General features: G+C 33.1%; 2 protein-coding genes across 2 annotated transcripts; both read left to right on the top strand.

Moving 5' to 3' along the window:
* The first annotated feature begins 9,001 nt into the window (after nt 1–9,001).
* On the top strand, nt 9,002–9,626 carry LOC115952362 (basic blue protein-like). The gene is made up of 2 exons (XM_031069519.1): nt 9,002–9,176; nt 9,430–9,626. The coding sequence occupies exons 1-2, from the start codon at nt 9,002–9,004 to the stop codon at nt 9,624–9,626; spliced, it is 372 nt and encodes a 123-aa protein (XP_030925379.1).
* A 3,798-nt stretch (nt 9,627–13,424) lies between these two features.
* LOC115952354 (F-box/kelch-repeat protein At3g06240-like) lies at nt 13,425–17,461 on the top strand. The gene is made up of 2 exons (XM_031069511.1): nt 13,425–14,780; nt 16,191–17,461. Exon 1 carries the CDS (start codon nt 13,521–13,523, stop codon nt 14,682–14,684), a length of 1,164 nt encoding a protein of 387 aa, XP_030925371.1. The 5' UTR covers nt 13,425–13,520; the 3' UTR covers nt 14,685–14,780; nt 16,191–17,461.
* The last annotated feature ends 258 nt before the right edge of the window (nt 17,462–17,719 follow it).

The following is a 17,719-nucleotide window of genomic DNA, read 5'->3' on the forward strand; positions in this document are numbered from 1 at the left end:
GGTACGAGATAGCAATTGCGATTGAAAAAAGTTGGAATGTTCATTATATAGGCTACTTCTAAATCCTTTCTTACAAAGGCTAGGAATACTAATAACCAAAAAAAAAAAAAAACAAAAAAAATTCTTTAAGAACTTCTAAGACAATTCTAGTCTCTTAAGACAATCAATTATGCATCTGTACACAAAATGTAAGTGACTTTCAACTGAGGTGGTAAGTAGGTTTATATGTTCCCGTATGATATTACAAGGATAATGACATGAAACAAAAAAAATTACAAACCAAAACTTAGATGTTGAATAAAAACAATATGGCACAGTTAGAGCCCTAAGCAGAGTAAATGGCAGCAAAGGTTTTAGGATGTCCATGGTCTGTGTGTACATATATGCATGCATATCCATTATACACACATTATATCTATTATAATAAAAACTAAACAGAGTGGAAGCTTGTAAAAGCCAGTAACTTTGAAGCTTGTAAAACCAATAGCTTCCCAATTCAACATCATTCAGCATTGAATTAAAAAGAAATTTTCCCTAATTCAAAATCATGACATAACTTGTGACATAATTTCTGGAAAAAATAGAGATTGATTTGATACACTTTCAAACTATATGAATTACAAACCAATTTCCCCTAACAATGAACACCGTTGTCATGTTAACTGTATTTTACATGAATTTCTGCCCTAGATGTGCGTCATAAAACACTTCAAAACCAAACCCACTTCAAAACCAAACCCAACAAAGCTAAAACAGCAACAATAATTATGAATACAGATAGACAACAATCTAACAGTGAAAAACTTAGGAAGCGACACTCAAATCAGATTACATGCAAAGGGAAAAAATTAAAATTTGAACTCAGCATTTACAAATTACCTTAATACGTTTGTAATCCTTTAACTCCGAAGACAGATTGGGTTGAGCTTCGGCCGTGCTGAGATTGAAAAAGTGTGGGTATGGGTATGGGTTTCGATTTAACTTCGGAAAAGGTCTACTGAACGGTTTGGTTTGGGTGCGGGTAGAAATAGGAGAATCTGACGGTGGCTATTGATGGTGGCTACTGAACAGACTGGCGGTGGCTACTGATCGGACTGAGGAAGGGAGAGAGACTGTAGACTGCAGAGGAAGGAAGACAAACAGTTTTAGAGACGTTACATTCAAAAACTGGTTCATATTCCGCATATAACTCGTTTTCCCCATTGACGAGTTCCAAACAGTAACGCGGGAATATTTTATTGCCCAAAAGCCAAGTTGGAACACCAGCGTGGCAAGAACCTGGCTACAACTCGGTTTCTTCATAATCGAGTTACTTAAGTAACTCGCCTTTACGGAGATCGAGTTTCAAAACAGGGGCACGCACCTATATAGTTTTGAAACAGGGGCATTATGCCAAATATGTTTCGCAAAAAGGGCAAAAGGCCAGAATCCTCCTGAGATTTATGTGTATTTGGCAATTGTCTAATTTGGGAATATGCAATGGCCTTATTGAATGTAATTTTTGTGATTTTTAATCTTTAAATGTCATCCAAACTTCTTCTCACAAAAAAAAAAAAAAAAAAAAAAAAAAAAATCCAAACTAACAAAAGAAATTCCTAAAACCTATCTTTCCACAATCGACTTTTAACTTCTACCTTAATGTATTAGAAATTAGAAATTAGAAATTAGAAATTTTAAAATAGTTAAAAAGCTTAAAGTTGAAAGTTAAAAGCTATTCCAAATGGATATTGTAAAATTGTGATTTACAACTATTTTGTGTTGGCTTTAATTCCGTGCCAAATTTGATTGTAATTTTGTTCAATCTTTTGTACCCTGTATTTTATGTGAGATTTCATTGTAAGAGTTGTGTGTGAGAGAGAGTGTGAAGACGTAAGGCAAATTAAAGACCAAAGAAGTTTTCGCGAGTAGCTCGCGAGAAGCCTTCCCGCGAAGTGAAGCATGTGCATGACTGGAATGTGAAAAGTCATCATAGATGGTGACCACTGGTTTTCATGATTGTCTCGCGGGTAAGGCTTTCCTGTGAGATACCCGTAAAACATTCTATTTTGCCAATTTGTCATATGTGATGCACCAGGTCTCTATCCACACTATATATACCCACATTACCCACATATGTTGAGGAGTGCTTTTGAGAGAAAAAAACCTAGCCACTACCCTTGAGAGTGAGAGATTGTTATACCCACAATTCTCTACACAATCCCTTATGGTTTTCCTTAACTCCTACCTTTCCATTTCCAAATCCATGAGAGGTTGATAGCCTAAACACTTACAACATCCATCCTAAGTGTAAAGTGAGGTTTTGGTGTTGCTAGGAAGCATTGGAAGAAGCCATTTGTTTGGTGGATGTAACTGGGCTGAATTGCGTCATCCGGAGAGTTAGAGAAAACAAAGCTTGGCGAAGTCAGTTGGTAGCAGGAGCTCGGAGGACTTGAGTACATGAGGTAGATTAGGCTTGGAGGACCTTTTGTTATTTGTGTACTCCAACTTATTCTCTACTAGACCGATTTATTGCTTGGAGGGTAGCAGAGAGGTTTTTTGCCAAGTTCTTCAATTTCCTCTTCGATAACACATTGGTGTGTTATCTTGTGTTTGCATTCTTCTTCCCTGCTCTTTTAACTTTCATGCAAACACAAGATAACACGCCGATGTGTTATTGAAGAGGAAATCATAGAATTTGGCGAAAAACCTCTCCGCCGCCCTCCAAGCGGTAAATCGATCCACTAGAGAATAAGTTGGAGTACACAAATAACAAAAGACCCTCCAAGCGGTAAATCGATCTACTAGAGAATAAGTTGGAGTACACGAATAACAAAAGACTCTCCAAGCCTAATCTACCCCATGTATTTAAGCCCTCCAAGCTCCTACTATCAACTAACTTCGCCAAGGGTCTTCTCTAGCTCTCTGGATCATGCAATTCAACCCGATTGCATCCACCAAACAAATGGCTTCTTCCAATGTTTCCCAGCAACACCAAAACCTCACTTTACACTCAGAATGGGTGTAGTAAGTGTTTGGGCTATCAACCTCTCAAGGATTTGGAAATGGAGAGGTTGGAGTTGAGGAAAACCATAATTGATTGTGTAGAGGATTGTGGGTATAACAATCTCTAACTCTCAAAGGTTGTGGCTAGGGTTTTCTCTCTGAAAAAACACTCCTCAACATATGTGAGTAATGTGGGTATATATAGTGTGGGTATAGACAGGGTGTATTAGATATGACAAATTGGCAAAACAGAATGTTTCACGGGTATCTCGCGGGAAGGCCTTACCCACGATACACTCGCGAAAACCAGTTGTCACCATCTGTCATGACTCTTCGCATTCCAATCATGTGCTGAGCACATGCTTCACTTCGCGGGAAGGCTACTCGCGAGATACCCGCGAAAACTTCTCTGGTCTTCAACTGTCTTGAGTCTTCACACTCTCTCTCACACACAACCCTTACAATGAAAGCCCACATAAAATACAAGGTACAAAAGATTGTACAAAATTACAATCAAATTTGGCATGGAATTAAAGCCAACACAAAATAGTTGTAAATCACAACTTTACAATTTTGAAATTATGTAGACACAAATAAAACTGAAGCACCACTTCAAAAGCCAAAAAAAACTTTTTAATTCCTCAAAGCTTTTCTAATCAATCTAATGAATCGCAAAGTCAAGCAAAAAACAGAAGTTAGCATCTTGCTATATTTTAATAATTTTCGTCGCACTTTTAATAGTAATTGAAAGCCTATAAATGCGTACTTTTGGATGAGCACATCAACCAAAAGGCTTTGTTTTTACACCTTCAAAGAGAATGCCTTTATTACAAAAGAAGTGAAGGACTGTTTTTGCAAAATACTAATTACAAATGCAAGTATCAATTATACAAAAAGGTTTAAGAAATAAAATTTATAACAATTTTTTTTTTCTCATTCACATGGTCATCTTTGGATTTCTCTTATAAAAAAAGTAAATGTAGTATTTTTATTATTATTCTGTTCTTTAAAGAAGGTGCAGTTAAATAGTTCAAAAAATTAAGAAAGGTTATTTAAAAGATGATGTTTTTAGTTGTTATTCTGTTTGAAAATTCGTTTGAGGAAATTATCTTTCAAAAACAGAATTACAATGAGAATTTAAACATCCTAGAAAATAATTTCGAATTTACTCCACATATATTCACTCTACAATTTGAAATGATTTTAGAAACAGCATACAAAATGTCATAAAACTAATCTAAAATAGATAAAAATTGAATAGAACACTGTTAACAATTAGTCATATACAATAGAAAATTTTAAGAACATGGGTAGCACAATTATTTATTCCTATAATTTTAATCCAATTTGAGATCAAAACATACATAAAAGGAAATAACAATAAGACATAAAGAAACAATAATTGTAGCAGTGACAAATTGACAATCAAAATCAAATTAAAAATATCAAACTTCTTCAATCTCCCTCTCGGTCTCTAACGGAAGGAGAACTCTGTTTTTCTTTTGTTTGTTTTTAGACCCCTTAAACACAATCAGATTAACCTAGTTATTTAGTCAAGCGATTAACTTAGGTAAATTATGCAGATCTAGGTTAACACATATAAATCATATCATTGACAAGTGCGAAAAAATATAGAACACAACAATATTATAACCCAAGAAAACCAAACCGATAAAAAACCTGGGGAGGATTTAACTTAGTTATCCTCAAGGTAAAACTAAATCCACTATGAAAGAATTGAAGTTTACACAATAGCGACTTAGACCACTAACATCTTATTGCTACCTTGAGTAGGAAACTTACTATCACGACAACGTGACAGCTCCGAGTCCATGGATTACTTCTTTCGTGGATTCCTAGCAAGTACAAGCACTCCCGCTTGTGTATCCTTAATCTCTTGAAACAGCAACTAAATCGATCACCAAGTTCTTGACATAATCTTAAATCTTGGAAACCCTAAGTATGTGTGAAGGCAACCACCTATTGATCTCACAAAAGATTCACACACACAGCATAAGGAGCATCCTAAAACCTGGTTAGGGTTTTCCCTTTTATACTTAAGGCAAAACATAAAACCCAACATGTCAAACAGGCTTGGGCTGAGTTGGAAATTCTATAGAAAAAACAATCTGCACGACTTTCGATCGATCGAGCCAGGCAAATTTAGACAGTAAATCCTACAGCAACTCGATTCCAACTTTACATAAAAAGCATATACTTTGAGCAAGTCTAAATAAGACTAAAACGTTTTGATCATGGTTTGCCAACATTACAAAATAAAGTTCTAATACATTAGTTCCTAATTCCTTAGAACCTAACATCTTTCCTCTAAATGGTATTTTTAAAAATAGTTTATGAGAAAAAATGTAAAAAAAAGGAAGACTGAAATAAAGCATAACACTAATCTACCATCTGCTTCTACCAGTTTTATAGTAATATTCCCCCATGTATAATCATTTCTATTATGCTTCGAAGTATTGATGATGTCTCACCTATAATTTCCCATGCAAATGCCCATCCATTACAGTGATGATTCCAATTTTCCAATTTTCTTAAAGTTCATACTAATCAAATAACCTATAGCTAAGCAAACTGCCTATTTGGCTATTCTCACCTCATGTATTGATAGCCACAATTATCCTACACTAATTCAAGCAAGTCTAAAATAAAAATCATACAAATTTTAAAGGGAAGAAATCTAATATTAAGTAAATCAATTTCAAGTAATATCAATTAGTCATTAAATTTCTTCGTATGAAATTCAGGAAGCATGAAGTAATTCTACTTAAAAAAAAGAAAAAAGAAATAGCCATTAAGGCATATTGCAGGAGCAAAGTTTAAATTGATAAGCATTATGTAGTAATGCAACTCATATAACAGCCCACTCAACCAAACTTTAAATGAAATAAAAATTTAATCAAGCCCCAAAGAATAAAGCAATGGAGAAACAGAGACATAAAAAAAATTATAGATTCAAAAGAGTAAATAGACACTAGAATTTGCCTTCTTTTTAGTACAGAAGGCCATTTAGACTCAGAAGGGGATAAAAGAAAATATTTGATTATAGAAATTTGGAATTGAAAGTTGAGGAAAATAAATGTAAAGAAGTAGGATATAGGCTACACTGCATATTTAAATTTTTAAAAAGAAAATAAAAATGAGACCAAATAACTTAGAAACTAAAAAATAGGACCAAGTTAGTTACACACATACTAAAGTTTATAACAGTAACAAAACTGTCAAAAGTATACTATGATTGGAATCCCTAAATATAATAATAATTAAAAAAAAAAAAAAAAGCAGTTGAAGAAGCAGATTAAAGAACCAAACAGATATGAAGAATGCAATTGTAGGAAAATACTCCCTTCACATAAACCATGCACGTCACTTAAAGAATTTGTCTCATAATTAAATATGGTCATTAACAAACTCTTCATGGAAAACAAAAAATGACCTTGAGCAAATATTCAAAATTCCACAATTTCACTCCCCCTTACAAATAACAAAACTGGTAAGAGAGAAAACAAAAAACCAAAAACTATAATGTAATTATTAAGTTTAAAACCAACCATTAAAATTTAGGTAGTATTCAAAATTCTAGAAACTGTATTCCAAAAAGTTACTATTGTGAAACCTATAGTTGGTACACTCCTGCCTGGATCTCAATAAAAAAAATACATTTGAGCAGTTCATTGAATTGCAAAACTAAATTTTCAATAAAAACTTGAAAACTAACACCGAAGGGTTGGTGCATCCACATATGATAAATTTTGTGAATTATAAAAATCAACAGCTACTGTACATGAAACACACTTTATGCTAGGGACCACAAACTAAATATACAAAACTGGCTTGAAATTGTAATTAGCAATTATACAACCCTCACTATTACAAAGTAAAATGTCTCAAAAATCAACCAACACAAACACAAATAAGTGAAATTGATTAGAAAGCATAGTGAACAAAAATTTGAGGAGATTTCCAACCTTTTATAAGGCTATTGGAAATAGGGTTAAAAAAATTAAAGCAATTCCTACTTTCTATTAAATAAAAAGATGAAAATAAATATCAATAGAGAAATAATAATAAAATTAAATATCAAAAAGGAAAACAACAAAGGCGATTGTATTCTCCAAGCATTCAGATTTTAAACAATCCATGTTAGAAATATCACAATTAAAATCAAGGGTAAACATAGATCTGCACAAAACATAAATTAATTCAAATTTTAGGGGTGATCCAAAAAAAAAAGCACAAACATAACAAAAAACTACAAAAAAAAAATACAACAATTGAACAAACAGAACTCAAGGAATTGTAAAAATAGATTGGAAATTAAGGAAAAAGGTAGCCTTTTCAAAACCCTACAAATGGTAATTGAATAGAAAACAAAAAAAGAGGAAAAAAATCCCTACCTTCTGAATTATTTTCTGAATCACTTGTTGTTGCAGAGGACGAACAAAGTTTCTTAGTTTTCACTATTGCAGAAGACTAACAAAGTTCTTTTTTTTTCTTTTTTTTTTTTCTCGCTTCCTTTTGGATTTCCTTTTTTCATATGCCTGTTGGTTTGGAACACGGGGTATTCTAATCTATGTGTCTATGGAGTTGCAGCAAAGAAGTGGAAGTTAGAGTGAGTTTGAAATTTCGATCGGGAAATATGGCATTTGTGTATTAGGGTTTGTGTTTTTTTTTTGGTGGATAAGTGGCTTGGTGTTTTTTATAGAAATGCCTTTAATGAAAGTGAGTCTTCCAAACGCACTGTACGGTATTTTAAAGAATTAATTGTAGGTAAGGTCTTTTACAACGTTTTAAAAACGTTGGTATATGGCTTATTTCTATATCCTTAAATGTCCTATACCAGCAATTTTGAAAGCGCAAGCATAGGCAACACTTATTGTAGTGGTTTAGAACCACTGGTATAGGATGTATTTCTATTTCCTTAAATACCCTGTAGTGGCGTTTCAGAAACTGCTAGTATAAGAAGGGCCTATTACAGTGTTTTAAAAATGTTGGTATAGGGCTTATTTCTATATTCTTAAATGACTTATATCGGTGGTTTTAAAAGCGCAGGCATAGACAGTACATATTACAGTAGTTTAAAATTGCTGGTATAGGATGTACTTCTATTTTCCTAAATATGGGCGATTTTAAAACCACTGTTATAGGTACACCTATAACAGACGCATCAAATTTGTCCAAAATTATTATTGTTATTATTTTTTTACAAAAAATACAAGAAGAAGGGAGGATTTTATGAAACTGTCCATGTATATAGAAACATGTCGTACAATGTGTAACTCAACTTTTATTATATTATTTTTATTATTATTAGATTACATATTATATGATATCAACCAAAAGTCTTATAACTCAAATGATTGGTACTTCTCATCCTTTTCAATGTAATCATCTAGAGTTCAAATTCCTCATATCTCAACTATCCATTTGTGACATGATACAATAAAAAACCAAATATAAAGTAAACCTTCAATTCGTTACCACATTTGGTGATTGGTCCCTTAAAAAAGTTCAAAAACTCAATGAAATGCACATTTCAATAGATCCATCCTTATCTATATGTTACTCTGAATGTCATCTTCATTATCATATTTGGTGACTAATCCCTAAAACAAAAAAAAAAAGTCGGTGGCAAAAACTCTATAAAGTAATTATCCAGAGTTCAAATCCCTCATATCTCAACTATCCATTTATGACATGATACAATAAGCAACCAAATATAAAGTAAACCTTCAATTCGTTACCACATTAGGTGATTGGTCCCTTAAAAATGTTTAAAAAATCAATGAAATGCACATTTCTATATATCCATCCTTATCTCTATGTTACTCTGATTGTCACCTTCATTACCATATTTGGTAACTAATCCCTAAAACAACAAAAAAGTTGGTGGCAAAAACTCTATAAAACGCACATTTCTATAGGGTCAAGGTATCCTCCATTCTTGACTCAATCTTATCTTTGAGTATTTCTCTTTGTTGGGAATTTTTTTTTTATTAAGATGGCACCCCGGGGAAGAGGTAGTGCAATTGTTGTCTCAATTCTGCTATTAGGTATGCTCCTTCACTGTGGTAACGTTTTGGCAGCAACCTATACTGTTGGAGATGCTGGTGGATGGACCTTCAATGTTGTGGGTTGGCCTAATGGAAAGACCTTTAGGGCTGGTGATGTACTCGGTAAATATGAATCATTATTTTCTCTCTCTCTCTCTCTCTCTCTCTCTCTCTCTCTCTCTCTCTCTCTATATATATATATATAGATATATATAAATAACTTCATACTTTTTCAATCACCATTTTTTTTATCATTTTCTTTAACATTATAATTATGGGTATAGATTGTTTTCACGTCCTACAGTATCAACTCTCTATCATAATGTTTGACGATTTTCTATTAAGGTTTATTATTTTTCTTGTTTTCATGTTACAGTGTTCAACTACAACCCAGCATTCCACAATGTGGTTGGTGTAGGTAAAAATGGTTATGATACATGCACGGCATCATCAGGGCAAACATTTCAATCTGGAAGTGATCAGATCAAGCTTGTGCAAGGAGGAAACTATTTCATTTGCGGTTTTCCAGGACATTGCGCAAAGAACATGAAAATAGCTGTCAACGCATTGTAATCTGAAACAAAACGTTTTGAGATGTTGTCAAGATGCAATGGAATACTCAATAAAATTCATTTCTAATATGCTTGAATATGAGATATTGCTCTATTTTTGCACTTTCTTAGGAAGTTTTGCTTAGCTTTTACTGTGATATCTGATGCGGCAAAAGATATTATTCGACTGATTTTTGGTTTCCACAGTTACCATGCGTCTTAGGGCATTAAAGGTGCAAATATTTGTTTTGTAACCAGCAATTCTCATCTCCTCAAAAACCTTCAAAGCAGACTTATCCTTCCCATCTTTGTCAAATCCAAACAAAAGGGTGGTATATGTAATTAAATATATCAGGCTTAATCCCTCTTTTTATCATAATTTTAATTTAACATCCATTGCTTCATGGAAAGTTCCATTTTCAAGTTTGTTTATTACAAAATTATGATGCATATACTCATTCTTTATTTTGAGAATAGTTGAGTTTGACATTTAATACAACCGTATTTTTTATATAAAAAATAATAATAGAATGACTGAAATATAGAAATTTTATATAAATATATATATAGTTTTTTTTTTTCCATCAAAAAATTAATAATATAGTTTAACAGTTAACACTTTGATGCCTTTCAAACCCCCTTTGGCATTTGTGATTAGATAGCTCACTACTATAGCTAAGTGCCAATTAATAAAGGACGGTCCCAAAGAAGAGGGACAATTGTAGGTTCTAAAGAAGGAGCCACCCCAAGAAAGGGTCTCAAGTCTCAACCCAATGAGAGGATCACACAAATGTTGACCACTATTACTAAAGCCTGTAGATGAGTTTTGAGGAATGGATTTAACTATTATGTGAACCAGGAGGACTAATGTTTGTGAACTGAAGTGACAATGACTTGAGCAATAGATTTCTTGATGGCAGTGGAGTTACAGAGTTGGATTTTTTCTAAAAGGATGTCTATATATTTCTCTCTCATCCCAAACACACTTCTCCTCACTTTATTCTCTCTGCCTCTCTCATCCCAACCCCTTCCCCCCACACCCACACACACATGGCAAGGTCATATCATCAACTCTAGCAATATTGGTAGGGCTCCCGTGACAGTAGCGAGGTCATACAACAGCATTTCTGGTGGGTTTTCATATGGATTTGATTTTGAGTTGATTTTTTTTTGGGTTGATTTTGAGTTGGATTTGGGTTGGGTTTTTCGGTGGGGTTTGGGTTGTTTTTGAGTTGTTTTTGTTTTTATTTTATTGATTTCGTGTTTGGAAAATCAACTATTGAAATGGCTTGTGGTGGTGATAGTTGGGTGGTGCTAGGTTGCTATGGTGGTGGTGGGTTGGTGGAGGTTGATGTTGGCTCTTTTTTTCTTCTTCTTTCACTATGAAGGTTAAATCTTCTCTTCTTCTTCACGGTGAAGAGAGTACAGGGAAATCAGACAAGAGAGGATGTGAGAGAAAATAATAATAAACAAATGGGATACAAAGCTATAGTAACTCTGTATATATACACGGTTACTATAGAAATTTTGCATAGGAATTGTGTTTTAGACCCACTAATGTGGGTAATTTTTGAGCAAAAATGTGTAAAATTGATAATTTTTTATATTTTACAATCACTAGTGTGATTGCTCTTAGGTTTTCCTTTTGTATTTTAGGTGTCTTGCATGTTTCTCCTAGTTACAATCTACTTGGGTTTTCTATCTTTCTTTCTTTCTTTCTTTTTGGGTGTCCGGTTTATCTTCTTTTTTTTTTTTTCCCCTCTCAGGTAGAATTTTGCTCTATCATAATCTTAGTATATATGTGTATAAAACTTTCTTCTAGAGACTTAAACTCTGACCCCGACTCCCCTCCCACCCCACAAGAACTTAAACATATAGATTGATTATCATGCCACGGCGTGCATTGTGCAATGGTAAATTTATTATGTGTTGTTAGTTGGGAAAGTTTGTTATTGGTAATTTTTGTTGTTGGTGGGCTAATTTTTTTGGACTTGTTAATTTTATTTTAAATTTTAGATTTATAATTTTTTTTATGGTTTTTAAAAAGATAAATGATATTGTTAAGAGGGGCTAAGTATAATTTTATTGTACCAAATTACTAAAAATTAATACACACACACACATACATACATACATACATACATACACACATATATATATATATATATTGCAACTACTTACTAACTAATTTTTATATTTAAAAATACATTTTTATTTAAAAAACCTACAGAAATAAACATGACAAACCCACATAAAATTATTTAAAAAAAGAACTTATTTTATATTTACAATTGGGTAATATGTAGTGAGACCACTTGTACGTACGTTTAAGTTCTTGCTGTAAGACCGGTATTTTTTTCCCGTCAATTTAGTATATAAATTTTGGTACTATAGCAATAGATGTTCTTATTTTTGCACCAAATTATTATTATTTTTTAAATGAAAATGAAAAGGTTTTATTGCAACATCATAAAAGTTCACACGGGGTTAGTATTTTATTTTTTATTTTTTTTATTTTTTATTTTTTTTACAATTTACATTGGCAAAGATGAAAAAAAAAATTAAGAAGCTCTTACTCCAATAGTATATAAAAGTCCTAGAGATGCTGCAATTGACACTTTTTAAAAATTTTAACTGAAATTTGGGTTCTAATTATCACATTTGGTAAAAACTTTTATCGTTAAATAAGAGATGTGAATCTCAATCTTCACATATACAAAACTAATTGGTGTTTTGGTCTAATTATAAAGTATAGTCATTATTTAGCGGTTTTGATATTTATATCTATAAATTAAATAAAATATAAAACAAATTACTCCACTTTTTTCTATGTTTAGTATTTTTTGTAAACAAAATTTTATATATCATAAAGGAGGGTAAAAGGGCCAATCTCATTTCTAACTTCTGAGAGAAAGATCCAGTGGGAGGGAAGGGATGGCAATAGGCCAATCCTAATTACAAAATGTTGCCCAAGGGGCAATATTATTAGACAAAAAATTTACATGTCTGGAAACAAAAACAAAGTCCAAAAGAGCAAAGAACTTAGAGTTAACCTAATATAACTAGAAAAGAGAGCTAAAGATTTTGGAGGAGAAAAGGAAAAACTTTAGAATCTCCTTCAAAATCAACAAATTTCATAACCATCTTCAAAGCTAAAAGGACAACTTTCGAATCTCCTTCAAACACGGAAAATTATTAGGTACTCCCGGAGTACCATAAATGTATACTTCCTCCTCTCACATGAATGGTGGGTCCCACCATAAATTTAATTAGTGGGATCCACCATTTATGTGAGAGGAGGGAGTACGTATTTATGATACTCCGGGAGTATACAATAATTTCCCGCACAACTACAGACTATTAGCATTACTATGGGTAATTACCGTTTGACTAGCCTTTTTTTTTTGTTTTTTGGGAGAACTAACAACTACAAACTTGGTTGCAATCAATAAATACAATTTCACTTAATATCGTTTTATTAAATGTAGATTTTTACAAATCTCTCATTTGAATAACATTTGCTTCTTATATCCCTCATTCTTGCAAAAAAATTATATGTTCAAAAATATACATAAAAAATAAATTTATGAATCGAATAATAAATAATATCTATTTGGTATAAAATTTAACATGCAAGTTGAGAATATAAAAATATACAATCTAACGGTTATATTTTTAAAATATGTAACTATCTAAATTTTTTAGTATATATTGTAGCAGAACTTTACCCCATATATTTAATATCTTTAAAATATATATATATATATATATATATGTATATAAAATAAAAGCCAGACGTTGTGTGAGGAGTGAGCAGGACAGTAGGGTCTCAACCTCACTTCACTTTACTTTTTACCCAGTAAATAAATCACAAAGAGAGAATCCCAAACAACGCACATTATCGAATGAATTAGCAATGTCTGAGCCGAGAACAAAGCCTAAATTATCGTCTGTGTTTCTCCCAGACCACATCATTGACGAGATCCTCAGTTGGGTACCAGCGAAATCCTTAATCCGATTCAGGTGCGTTTCCAAATCTGGGTACTCAATCATCACAAACCCCATTTTCATTTCCACACACTTCAACCGAGCCAAATCACTATTTTCCAATGAAGAAAACAACAACAATCATAATGGTTATTTGCTATATACACCACTACATGTGGATCCTCTTCTTAATAGCAGAAATTTGTGTACTGTTGTTTGCAATAGCGATGGCGCATTGAGCAACAACATTTCTAGGATCGAAATACCCTTTAGTCATTCTCGGATAATGGGCTTTTCTAATGGCATGTTCTGTTTTGCTAGTTATGTGGAAAACTGTAGACATATAATGTATTTGTGGAACCCAAGCATTAGGAAGTTTAAGATGCTCGCTGCTACTGTGAACATCGCCAACTTTTCTACTCAGGTTGCTGTTGGTTTTGCGTATCATTCTCAAAGCAATGACTTCAAGGTTTTGAGAATTGTGTGTAATAAGCCTGCTGAGGCTGAGGTTTATACACTGAGTACGGATTCGTGGAGAAGGTTTGTCATATCAGTTGAATCATCAACTGGGTCTGGACTCAATGGATCTATTAGTGGTATTGATGTTTCACCCTGTGTATTTTTAAATGGAGCTCTGCACTCTATAGCATGTACTACTGTGGGACACCATTTCATCTTGTCCTTTGATCTCAATGATGAGAAATTCCGAGAGATAATGCTGCCGTGGAATTACTTTCATGGACTTTTTCGACATTTACTTGGATTTTCTCGATATCTTGCAGTATCCAAGGGATTGTTGACTTTCATTGTTTTTGGTAAGAGTCCAGCTGTTGCAAGTAGTTTTAAGTGCCTCATATGGGTGATGAGGGAGTATGGGGTGTCCATGTCTTGGACTTCAAAGATTGTAAATCTAGGTTGGGTTGACAGCTTCTATGGCTGCACCGACAATGGTGAATTTCTCATTGAGATGTCCAATGGGCACCTTTTCTCATTTGATCATGAGAGTCTAGAAGAGAATAGTCTTGGAATTCAATTTCCTTTATGGGTAGGTTTCACAAGTAATTTAATGGAGAGTTTGGTTTTACTCGAATAGAAAGATTAGTAGGTTGGAGTTTCTAATCAAGTGCCTATCCTTATGAAATCGAAGTTGTCGTTTCACAGTTGTTGCATCATATGAAGCTGTTAGGAGGTTTGTTCTCTATGTAATTTGCGGTTAACTGAAGCTGTTATTGTGTTCTGTCTTCTTTCCTTTTATTGCTGACATGAAAGTATTGCTTTGATGTGGGAGGACTAAATTATATAGAACAAAAAAGGAATACCTATCATTTATTAACTACTTTTTTTGTTGGGGAGTGGAGGGGAGGGATTAGAAATGTTGTCCACATTCTAGAACAAGGAATATCATGATGAAATGTCAATATAATGTAATTTCATTAGAAATGTTGATGTTGTTGTTGTTATTATTTTGTATTAACTTCTTAGGATTTTGTATATCACACAACTTTTTAAAGCTCTTACATAGTTTTAGAATACTCAGATTTGTAGATTTGATTTGCACAACTTGGTATTAAAAATGGCTTTGCCCTATAAGAGACAGTTTAATAGAAATTGTAATATACGTGGCAGGAAATCACTTTCCCAAACCATAAATCATCCCATGCCTTGCATGTGGTTATGAACCTACTTTCATTTTCCCATAACATTATTTAACAAATGGAAGAAATAACTTTTCTTTAGCCAGGAGCCTTAATCTTGTGCATAAATTTTGCCAGTTCATGCTTGTTCTAAATATTTGGATTTTGGATCCTTTGGAGTGATGGCATAAGTATGTCCTGTTGTAGAAACTTACAATTTTAAAATTATTTAATCAAAGAGTAGAGCGGGGCTAAGCTTCTCTGTAGAACATAGTACACTTCACAAGTTGTTCCCTGTCTAGAGGAACATGTGAAAACTAGCACATGACGCAAAGTTTTGAGCTAGAGAACCTCCTCCCACAAAAGAAATTTCTATCAGTGCTGCAAACTAGCATCACTATGGAAAGTGATTAAAGAGAACACCCTTAGATGATTTCAAATAAATTTCACTTGCTGCTCATGTTTAGGGTATGTTCAGTAGTATGTGAACGTAAGGGTTGTTTTCCTACTAAAAAGAAAAAGTATCCAACCTCTTCCCTTGGCTGTGCCTTATTGAGTTGAAATTGTCTGATGAAATTGCTCTTTCCATCTCTATGTGATTTGGAAATGAATTTGGAATTAGATTTCATATACAGTTAGGAGTTATGCAAGCATAAAAAGGTGGAGCTTAGTTGAGATGTTATGATGACGAGTCACAATTTCTTTTTGAATTGGCTCCAAACAATTTTGGCACAACTCTCCATTGTAGCTAAAGTCATGAATAAATTGCTCATCTTATTCTGCTTATTGTAATTAATACCTTTAATATTTCCAATTTTCATTAAGTAAATCTATACTTTTCCAAGTAGATGTATTCTCCTCCATTTGAACCAGCAATGGAGCAATTATGTTGTAGACCCCTATGACTAGAGGTTTGAAAAGAAACTGGAAAACTCTGTTCTGCTGATGATTACTTCAATCTTCAGGTTATAGGGCTTAATGGTGGTTTGGCCACTGAATTGGTCACAGAAGTGGAATGCCTGCACAGCCCCTTTGCATCACCAAGGATATGGATACTGATGAGCATTTGTGATTTAATTCACAGACACAAGCGGAAGTTTCGATATAAGGTAAAAGGGAAAAGTTAACGGATGCCCTAAATGCATTGGTTTAGAAAATATTTTTAGAAACTTTTTATCGGGAACAAAAAGCAATTAATTTTTTTTATGGGTTTTCATATTTCCTATAAAAGCTGTGTCAAAACTTTCTTATAGTTTATTAACAATTATGTTAAGGACACCTGTTAACCGGACCCAAGGTAAAATACTAATTTAATCACAAACACATTATTTACAGTCTTCCTTATGAGGTTGCAAAAGTTACATAAGAAAAAAACATATTTAGGTTTAGGGAAAAAGTTGAAGGTGGAACCCTATCTGCACTGCAATTTCAATTAATAGGCTTTGTTTTAAAATGAAATTGCATTGCCGAAATGTTCACAATTTTTTCTATTCAAATGGAATTCTAGAATGTTTATGTATGCCTGATCAGTCCCCTCGAACTTCAAATAATTTTATGTAGAGAGCTTGACAGTGCTACTGATTTGATGGCCATGCTAGGCCATCAACTGTTGTTGGCATGGCAAGCAAGGAGAGAAAAAGATAAATTGCTTTGTTCTAGAAAAATGTCTTGGAATAGGGGCTGCACCAATAGGATCAGAAGAAATGTTATTGAATGATTTATTTAAGGATTTAGCTAGTTCTGGAAATTTTAAGAGACACGTTGTGCCAGACTTGAAGTTGGAACCCAATGGGAAGCAATTTTGAAATGGATTCAATGTTGGAACCATTTTTGTTGTAAATTGTTTTCACCAAATTATAGTTTCTTTCATTTTAGTTAACTTAATTAGTATAATAATTTATTTATCAAAAAAAAATTAGTTTAATGAATAAAACATGCACTTTATAGCATATATTCGAGTCCACCAATTCATTTTTCCTTTGATGTCACTGGTGAGAGATTTCAAGAGATAATGCTGCTAAAGAATTGATAAATGGATTCCTTCTGATCTTTGAAAGACTTGTAGTGTTCAAGGGATCAATAGCTTTGATTGTTTTTGGTGAAACTCTAGCTGAAGATAGTGATGTATGCTAAAAATGGGTGATGGAGTATGATGTTGTTGAGTCTTGTATTGAAACGGGTGTGCTAGTGGATTTTTGAGAGATTCTGGGTATTATATGTCACTTGATTTTTGTTTCAAGATTGACGTGCACATTCTTGAACATGGAAATGTCATGGTGTATTATAAATACTTAGCCAACATAATCTTATCTCAGTTTTATGTCCTTGTGAAACAACATGAACAATTAGTAGCTTAATATCTAACTTCTGCAATTTATACAAGACACAAAATTGTGTTCTTGATCTTAAGCAATAATTCAAATTGTATATTTCAACATATCGAATAGAAGGCTTATGATTTTGAGCACATTTATAATTGCATATATGGTTATTT

This window comes from Quercus lobata, chromosome 7 (genome assembly GCF_001633185.2).
Source record: "Quercus lobata isolate SW786 chromosome 7, ValleyOak3.0 Primary Assembly, whole genome shotgun sequence".
Classification (NCBI taxonomy): domain Eukaryota; kingdom Viridiplantae; phylum Streptophyta; class Magnoliopsida; order Fagales; family Fagaceae; genus Quercus; species Quercus lobata.

Excerpts from the sequence above, each read along its gene's own strand:
- LOC115952362 (XM_031069519.1), top strand. The coding sequence starts at position 9,002 with ATGGCACCCCGGGGAAGAGGTAGTGCAATTGTTGTCTCAATTCTGCTA. Across the intron at positions 9,177-9,429 it reads TAGGGCTGGTGATGTACTCG|TGTTCAACTACAACCCAGCA; the intron begins GTAAATATGAAT and ends TTCATGTTACAG.
- LOC115952354 (XM_031069511.1), top strand. The coding sequence starts at position 13,521 with ATGTCTGAGCCGAGAACAAAGCCTAAATTATCGTCTGTGTTTCTCCCA.